At 26.4% G+C, this 10,000-nt stretch overlaps 1 protein-coding gene across 7 annotated transcripts in view; it reads left to right on the forward strand.

Moving 5' to 3' along the window:
* The window catches only part of wupA (troponin wings up A), a 23,595-nt gene that overhangs the window by 1,426 nt on the left and 12,169 nt on the right, over positions 1 to 10,000 (forward strand). For 3 of the 7 annotated variants that reach the window (XM_035877234.2, XM_035877249.2, XM_085659223.1), the window contains exons 2-6: positions 527 to 570; positions 2,246 to 2,263; positions 2,850 to 2,978; positions 3,573 to 3,696; positions 4,668 to 4,768. In XM_035877234.2, coding sequence (XP_035733127.2) covers positions 556 to 570; positions 2,246 to 2,263; positions 2,850 to 2,978; positions 3,573 to 3,696; positions 4,668 to 4,768 — 387 coding nt within the window. In that variant the 5' untranslated portion in view covers positions 527 to 555. Of the gene's footprint in view, positions 1 to 526; positions 571 to 2,245; positions 2,264 to 2,849; positions 2,979 to 3,572; positions 3,697 to 4,667; positions 4,769 to 8,919; positions 9,021 to 9,908 lie in introns of all 7 variants that reach the window. The other 4 variants (XM_035877240.2, XM_035877250.2, XM_085659221.1 and 1 more) reach the window with 4 other exon arrangements.

Consider the following 10,000-nt stretch of genomic DNA (forward strand, 5'->3'; position numbering starts at 1 on the left):
TAATCTTACGTAAATTTCAGTATTATTCAAAAATATCTCTGTGAGATCAAGTTTTCTCTATTCGACGTTAGATCGAAGTTGGTATATGTAAAACGATGTATGTGAATAAAGGGGAGGGGATAAAGAGAAAGAGATCTACAGCAGCATGTTGGATCCAAATTTGGATCGCCCTGATATACCGACGTAGCCAAACCGACTCAACGTTACGAGACCTTTGAAAAGAGGGGATGCTCAAAATCTATTTTTACTCTTTCGATATTCTATACCATCTGCGATGAAGTTTCTTGCATCGTAAGATAAACGGAGAAATTTAGGCTTATGGAATATTATCGTGACAACTGATTCAAAATGTGATCAAAAAATTATTGTAAATTTGCTAAAAAAAGAATTTCTTTTTGTCCGAACAAATTTTTATTTCTGTTCAATTCTATGTACAATTCCAAATCGATATACACACACACATACACACACACATATATATATATATAATTAATTTTATTTATCTTTTTTCTTTTTTTAATCTTAGGTAGACGCGTGTAAGAAATAAACATCAACATGGCGGACGATGAGGTTAGGTGAGTATCGAACAAATGATATGAATATTTTTGAAATCGAATAGATTAGATAATTAAATTGATAACTAATTATTATTATTATTATTATTATTATTATTATTATTATTATTATTATTATTATTATTATTATTATTGTTATTATTATAATTATTATTATTATTGTTATTGTTATTATTATATAATCATCAATTATTATTTTTTTTTCTTTTCATTATTCATCGTGAATCATTTCTACATCTAATTATGGAATATTTGTCGATGGCGATTCCCAATCAATAAACCCCTTTCTTGGTTTTGGATTCTAGTATGAATTACAAATTTAAAGGTACGGATTTTGTGTTTTCTATGCTCGTTCTTCTTCTTGTCCTCTTTATTAGAATTAGATGTTTGACATTTGAGATCTGAGATGTAAAGAAGTTTACTATGTAATAAAGAAAAATATGAAAGAAATTAATTTTATACTATTTTTGTTAGAATAGTATAAAATTGTATTTCAGTATTGTATTTTTTTTTCTTCTTTTTTTACATAGTAATCAACTTCGAAGTAGAAAATAGTTTAAAAATTTTTTTTCTGGAGGCTTCGAATAGACTGAGCCTTGTTTTTTCTTTTTAGTTGGTTTTTTCCTCGATAATATTTTTTCCCCTATCTATTTTTGTTTTTATAGAAAAATTTAAATACAAACGTTACGTATTTGCTTACTTTGCCTCGCCCTCGCCCTTCACAGTCAGTTTTTTAGAAAATTTTTTATATTTTTATTTTGACCACTCTTACACAAAAGAGAGTTTATTTCTTTTCTTTTTTTAATTTTTTCAAGTGATATATCGATTCTTCATATCGGTATTTCGAGCTTTTCCCCTTCTCCCCCTATCGTTTCTGTTTTTTCGAAACAATTATTAGAACAAAAAAAGATCATCAATAGAAAGAAATCACAAATCCGAACACACAAATATCGTCGATAGACAAGGATGGAAATGCAGAGTGCTACCGGTAAAGTAGATACGATGCTCGCACGTAAAAATTGCATTCTCCATGAAAAAAAAAAAAAATAAAAAAAAAGATACAAAGACATATTACTCTTGCATGTTAATTGTTTATTTTGCTTGTAAAATATATATGTAACATAACTTTATATAAGATATACGTAACATAATATCATGTAAGATATACAACATAAACGTTGTATTAATTATAGTTATTTATTTTATTTTATATGCTTCGATCGATCTTTGAGCTTTTATTAATTTAAATATTTCTAAACAAATAATAAATATATATATATATATATATATACATATATGTATGTATATATGTAAAAATATAATATGTAAAATATACATATTTTCATGTTATATAAAAAAAAAAAAATATATATATATATATATATATATATATTTATGATATGTGCTGTACACTTTTTGCTTTTTATAGAAAAAAGAAAAAATATATCTTTCGAAATTAACGCAATAAATATATTGCTTTGCACAATGCTTTTGCCAAAGATTTGTTAAAAAACGAAACTCGAAAAGTCTTTGCGAATCGAATTATGAGAAATATTTGGTTGAATTCATAGCTATTTCAAAGTTCATTTCGAGTATCGTATATATCTCGAATTATTTCCGATGTATGAATGTTTTCTAATATCTCTTTTTCTCTTTCTTTTTTTTTACAGAGGAAGCGTCTCGAGGATGTATGTAAAAGAGATGGAATTATCGAAGTATCACGAACTTATCTCCGATGGAAAGATCGTTCGGAAGCTTCGACTAATTATCAATGTTTTTTTTTAACCGAATTTTAGAAACTTTTTCTTTAGACTGTTACCATCATTGATTCTCAAATTTTTTAAATCTTTGGCTCTAAAAATAACAATTTCTATAATTTTCATATTTTCATTAGTTAGATATTTTTAATTTTTTATTTACTTTCTTTAGTTCTATATAATCAAAAACATGTTATGAAATAAAAAGTGCCGATTGCCTGATCAAACTTGGAATTATAGATAAAAAATACAAAATCATTAGATATATTAGACATATACTATCAGTAATTAAAATCGATCTTTTTTTTTCAAAATCATTACTTATTATAATAATATCATTAGAATTAACATACTATCTTTTCAATCTTTCAATTATCTTTCCATTTCATCAAGAATAGGCTTTAAAAATTGCTGGATGTTTCTAGTAACCGAATGAATGGCTTCCAAGTACAGCGTTGTATTTAAAGCGTTAGAATTAACAGAGTATTTAAAGAACGTATTTACACGATTAATGCAGGAAAAGAAGAGGAAACAGGCGGAGACCGATAGGAAGAGGGCTGAGGTCCGAGCCCGCCTCGAAGAGGCTTCCAAAGCTAAAAAGGCTAAGAAAGGTTTCATGACCCCTGACAGAAAGAAGAAACTAAGAGTAAGTGTATATTTCATTTTTTAATTCCAAATATATAAATTTCTTTTTGTTATTAATTAATGAAATAAATTCCTTTTTACATTAATTTATATTTTATATATAATTTATATATATGTATTTAAATTAATATATTATATATATAAATTATATACATTATATATATTATATATATTATATATATTTTATATATTATATATATTTTATATATATTATATATATATATAAATAATATGAATATAATATTATAATTATTACATTATATTATTGGTATTCATTTTTTTAAGAGAACAATAATATATTTTTAATATTTAATAAATCTATTTTGCACAATTAATTTTACATAATTATTTTATTTTTCATAATAATTATGTAATTTATATATATTTGTAATTTATAATATATATAATTTATATATACTATTAATATTTAATATTTAAAATATAAATTTATTTTACATATATAATTTTACAAATTATTTTTTAATCTTTTAATTATTTATCATTTATCATTTCATTTAGTATCTTATATACTCATATGCACACGCAGACATATACACACATATTCAAGATTTTATTATTGTTTACTTTTTGACAGCTCTTGTTGCGTAAAAAAGCTGCGGAAGAATTGAAAAAAGAGCAGGAAAGAAAAGCTGCAGAAAGGAGACGTATCATCGAGGAACGTTGTGGAAAACCAAGGAACGTCGATGATGCTAACGAAGGTATTTTGTCCTTTCTTTTTATCCATCCTTTCTATATCTCAGTAGAACTTGTAATCTTAAAATTATTTGCGTATTTCGATTTCGAATTTTCGCTACTCCGATATAGTATGATTAAAGTTATATTAATGTCTATTCGTCATTTATATTATTCTATATTTATACTTTGGAAAAAATATTCTATCCAAAGTATTTATCTAGAGGAAAGGTTTATAATCGATTTTAATTTCTCGGATAGCCCATCATCTTTCTTAAAAATTGGTTTATAGATACTTAAAATTAGATAATTCTTTTTTCTTAAGAATTATCTCGTAATCTTAAGGATTATCTCGAAAATGAGATCTTTTTAGGATACATATACATACATATACATATACATATACATATACATCTTCTAAAATAGATCTTGGACGAAGAAGATTTTTTTACAGATATGTAGATATATATCTTGAATTGATAAATATCTATTCTTGAAAGAATTATTTCAATAATGAAATATTTTTACAACGCAATATTTATATAATATTTTATGTACGTAGATATACATATATTTATATATATGTATATACACTACTTATATATTATTATTAGGTATCATCGACGATTATTATTTATAATTGACATAATTTTTCCCATTCTCCTAACCATCTTTTCCCCCTCCCTATTCCGTACACACACGTGAAAATACGAAATTATCGGTCTTCTCAATTTCCTCATTTTTTTTCTTTAATTTCTATCTAACATTATATTATATAAACAAATGCTAAGGTATACCAACACGCGTGATTGACGAAATATGTCGGGAAAAGAAATAAATAAATAAATAGGAAGAAAACGAAAAAAGAAAACAAAAAGGAAAAAAAAAGAAAGAAAAAGAATCAACTCTAAAAGGAAAACAAAGACTCACACAGTCTCGGTTTTATAATAGTTCACAATTCTTGTCTTTATGTCTTCTCTAATTAACTCTCACGCAGAAACAGTGAAACGTGTGCTACGCGAGTACCACAATAGGATCACGTCATTGGAGGATCAAAAATTCGACCTTGAATATGTCGTTAAGAAGAAGGATTATGAGGTACTTCAGAGAGAATAGTACACAAAAATACGGGCAACTAGTCCAAATAACGAGCATTTATAACAACGTTATCAAATAATGAGCGCTCAATGTTGTTGCCATTTTTTCTATTACATATTAATGCAGTGCTCTTGCCCGGTTGCGCATATTATTATTTTTGTTCTTTTATCTTTTTTATTCTTTTTCATTTTTTTATTTTTTTAATTTTTAAAATTTTTCTTCACCAATTAGAACCTCTTGATATTATCAACGAAATTTCTTTTTTTTCTTTTTCTTACATGCGACACCGATCTAGAAAAAAATCTCTAACGTGACGTACACCGTCGACAGTAATTTGTTTATTTTGTAATAACAATTATAAAATTTAGCTACATATATCATGTTTATTTATATGTTTATTTTCTCAGAATCGAAATAATATACTTATTATAATTATAGCGTGAAAGTATTATAAAATTGAACATTTCTTTTTTGTTTAATTTCTATTTTAATTTATTATAAAGCAATTATTTTCACGATACGAAATATCAAATTTAATGTGCTGAATTTCTTTTTCTTATTTTTTTATTTTTTCAAAATTGCGATAATATACTTATAAAAGTTATTGTCGATTAAGTGTGCAAATTTGAAGATTTTATTTACATCCCTTTTTTTTATTTTAATTTCTACCAATACATACAAAAATAAATAAATTTGATTTATTATTTCGACAATGAATACTTTACATTTTCATTTAAAAATTATAACTCGTATGTTTATTATTTAGTTAATTAATCGATTTTTCATATTTCTGCGACCGGGCATCGGGACACGAGCTTCGCATTCTATCGCTACGTTTCAATATTTATCTCTTTCTCTCTTTCTCTCTCTCTTCCCCCTCTTTTCTTTCTCTCTCTCTCTCTCTCTCTCTCTCTCTTCCTATCGCTATCTCTCTCTCTCTTTCTCTCTATCTCTCTCTAGCCAAACACAAAAAAACATACATACATACTTTATTTAACAGCAACGGCATCACTTTGTTTCTTTACTCTTTTCTATTTGCATTTTATCCTTTTATGCAATTTTGCAAATTTATGTGCTCGCGATCCTTTGCCTTATCTTTTGATCTTTTTTTTTTGTTATCGTCTTTATCCTTTATCAATGGCTGACCCGGACAACTTATGTGTCGTTGATTTTTATATAAAATGTTGTTTGTCTAATAATTAAACGAAATTTAAAATTAGAAATTATATACATATACAATCGTCGATCGCGATAATCGATGTTTTTAAATATTGTGATGCATTATTATGAACAAACACGACATGGATATACAAATATAAATATATAAATAAATAAATAAATATATATATATATCCATATATATATATATATATATATATATATATATATATACATATACATATACAGGGTGGATCGAAAGTTTTTACGCAAGTTTAAAAATCGATTACTCTTTTACGCGACCTTTTTAAGCTTGTAGATAAGCTTGTAATTTGACAATCTGAAAAATGAAATTAGCCTAAAAATGTTTCGATTTAGAAGAATAATTGATTATTGATATCTTCTAGGAAATTTTGACCCATCATGTATATGTTACATATATACATATGTATAACATTGTTTTTTTCTTTTTTCTTTACATTATCTCAAATAATTTATTTGATTTACAATAATTTTAATTTTCTAACTGTAAATTTTCATCTCCAATACATATATACATTTATTTCGAATTTTTCCCTTTCCCTCCATCCTTTATGAATCAGTCCTCTTCTCTTTTTTTGCCTTCTCTATTTGATATTTTCTTGAAATAGAAAAAAATTGTATCTTCGTCAACGAAGTCATTCTAAGAATCGTAACGCTTATTTTTCGTCGATAGGTACATTCGAAATATGTAGATATCATTCTCGTTTAGATTAAAGATCGAAAATGAAAAACGTTAAATTGCGATTATGATTCTGAAGATGACTTCGAATTTTGACAGCCAACGTCAAGTCCATACTGATCCAGTATCATAAGAGGATCAACATTCTTGAGGGGGAGAAGTACGACCTTGAATACGAAGTTGCCAAGAAGGATTTTGAGGTCGACACTTTTTCTAAGTAGAGAGAGAAAGACAGACGGCGCTGCAAATTAGAAACTATTTTTTCTTTTTTTTTTCTCTCAAATTTTTTTCTTCTTTGTTTTTCTTCTTAATTATATAATAATTAATTATATAATATAATCTGTAATAAAAAAATAATATATATATGTATATATATATATACATATATATATATACATATATATATATACATATATATATATATATACATATATATATATATACATATATATATATATATATATATATATATATATACATGTACACATTTTTATAACGATGTTAATTTGTTTATCAGTTTGCAGCGCATCGTCATAAAACGCCAGTAATCAATTTTATTTTTTTGATTTTGGTCGCGCTAAAGATTTAGCTAGTACGGCCTATGATTTGATTTGATAACGATGTATATTTTATCGTATATACAAGTATCAAAGCGTAACATTAGATTCTCGCAGCCTGTACGAGAGAAATAATAATAATAATAATAATAATAATATTAATAATAATAATGATAATAATAATAATAATAATAATAATAATAATAATAATAATAATAATAATAATAATAATAATAATAATAATCATAATGATAATAATAATAATAATAATAATAATAATAATAATCATTATAATAATAATAATAATATTAATAACGATGATGATGATGGTGATGATGATAATGATGATGATAATGATGATGATAATGACGATGATAATGATGATGATGATGATTATGATGATGGTGATGATGATAATGATGATAATAATAATAATAAAAGCAAGTTTTGTAGGCAAGTTTTGATCGGCTGCGTAGAAAGCCGGTAATTCTAACACTGTAAGAGCAACCTTTCTAATACAAACAAATAATTATCGATAGTCGAAAATAAGTATTTTTGAGCGTAATGGTAGTCAGGTGATTCGCATTGTAGTACCTTAATTTTATTTTATTTTTTTACTTAACGTACAAATTTAATCCTTTAAACGTTGATGCTATCACGAGTGAAATTTTAGCTGGATGTTTTTCTTTTTCTTTTCTTTTCTTTTCTTTTCTTTTCTTTTCTTTTTTTCTCTTTAATTTTTTAAAAGTAATAATGTCAAACAAATGCAATCAAATGTTTTATTATGTAATGTAAAACAATTAATGTTTGCAGTGATTAGAAATAATATTGCAATTAATGTATGGAAGTAAAATTTCATTCCGTATACATTTTCTTTTTTTTGTGTGTGTTTTTGTTAATGTAAAATAATTAGAAAGCAATAAGGATTGAATAAATGCAATGAAATGTTTGATGAATAATTGAAAATTTATTAGATATAGTAATTAGAAATGAAATTTTGAATAATTATACCTCACAGAAGGCTAAAATTATACTCATAGATAAATTTTGTTAAAAAGTTAACGTAGCGTTAATCTAATGGATTTGTCGTCAAAAAAAAAGAAAAAGAAAAAAAAAGAAATGAAAGTATTTTAGTATTTAGGAGTATGGGTTTTGTTGTTTCCTAGTTTATCCAAGGTATTTTGCGCGATTTTGTGCGAGGTCCAAGTTTATTCCAGAAAGCCTTTTTTTTCCTAACTTTTTCCTTCTTTACCGATCGTCATTTGTTTATAGCATCGCTTTTTTCGCAGCAAATACTCTTACGTTCATTTTGACCTTTAACAAACCTTCTTTGTTATACATAAAAAAAAACAGATGAGTATATTCGATTATCTTTACGAAGATAATTTATCGTTGTATTATCAACTTTGACGTCTGTTAGAAACAGAAAAAAAATCAAATTAGAAAGAAGCAGAATCAAATTGGGAAGAAGTAGAACGTGATCGTGATCAGAAAACAATACGATTTGATAGGAAAGAGAAAGGAAATAGTAAGAAAAAAAAGATAAAAAAACGAAAAATTAGAAGAAAAAGGATGAATTTATGTATATTCTCCTCATTGATTTTATATATTTAATTTTACTTTTTTTCTTTATCTTTTATTCTTTTATTTTATATTTTTTATTTTTTTTTTTATTCGCAGCCTTTTCGCTTTCTGGTACATTTTTGTTCTTTTAGCCGAGCTCCAGACGATCTGTGCTGACTATTGGCAAAAAGTATACGCGCTCGAGGGCGATAAGTACGACCTCGAGAGACAAATTAGAATGAAACAATTCGAGGTAAATAAAAGATCGGCGCTCACGTCTAAGCAACCCAGACGAAATATCCTGCACAGACAATTTTTTATTATCCTAAGCACGATCATCCAAATTTGTTTCGTGTTATTCTTTCTCTCTTTTTACGATCGATCGATTCGATCGATCGATTAATCAATCAATCAATCAATCAATCAATCAATCAATCAATCAATCAATCAATCAATCAATCAATCAATTAATCTTTCTTCCCTTCGATCACCCGTGTAATCTTTCGTATCGTGAAATACAATAAGTCAATGTTATTCGAGTATCATTTCGAAAGATTCGAAAATAGTTGTTACATATGTGTACGTAAATATATTTTCGTACTATATTTCCGAATTTTTAACATAATTAACATTAACGGAGAGATTTCAGAACGGTTCGTGTGTTTATCCCTGTCTCTGTATGTATGATCTTCATGATACCAATCCATATTCACATATGTGAGAAATACGTTGGACTTGAAGAAGGAGAGGAAGAAGAAAGAGAAGAAGAAAAAAGAAGAGAGAAAGAGGAAGTGAATTAGAGAGGAACAGAGAGAGATAGAGAGAGAAAGGGAGGAAGAGAGAAAGAGAGAAAGAAAAAGAAAAAAATATTTTGTTAAAAAATCTTTTTTTCTCTTTTTCTCGTTTTCTCTCTTTCTCTATTTCTCTCTTTCTTTCTTCCTCCCTCCCTTCCTCTTCCCCTCTCTCTCACTCTCCCTCTCTCTTTTTCTCTCTATCTTCCTTTTTGTCATTTATTTCTCTCCCACAACGAATAAAAAAAAAAGAAAATACGTAAAAAAGTCGCCATTGTCAACCTAAAACTCGTCAATCGAAAAAATCGAAAATTGAAAGATGTCTCTGAAACTCTCCGTATTCTTTATAGTGGAATTGAAGAAGATTTGCCGAATGTATTACGACCGCGTCTACCTTTGTGAGGGTCAGAAGTGGGATTTGGAGCGTGAAGTTCGGAAAAGG

The sequence above is a fragment of the Vespa mandarinia genome, chromosome 9 (assembly GCF_050613455.1).
Source record: "Vespa mandarinia isolate Hongniang chromosome 9, ASM5061345v1, whole genome shotgun sequence".
Classification (NCBI taxonomy): Eukaryota; Metazoa; Arthropoda; class Insecta; order Hymenoptera; family Vespidae; genus Vespa; species Vespa mandarinia.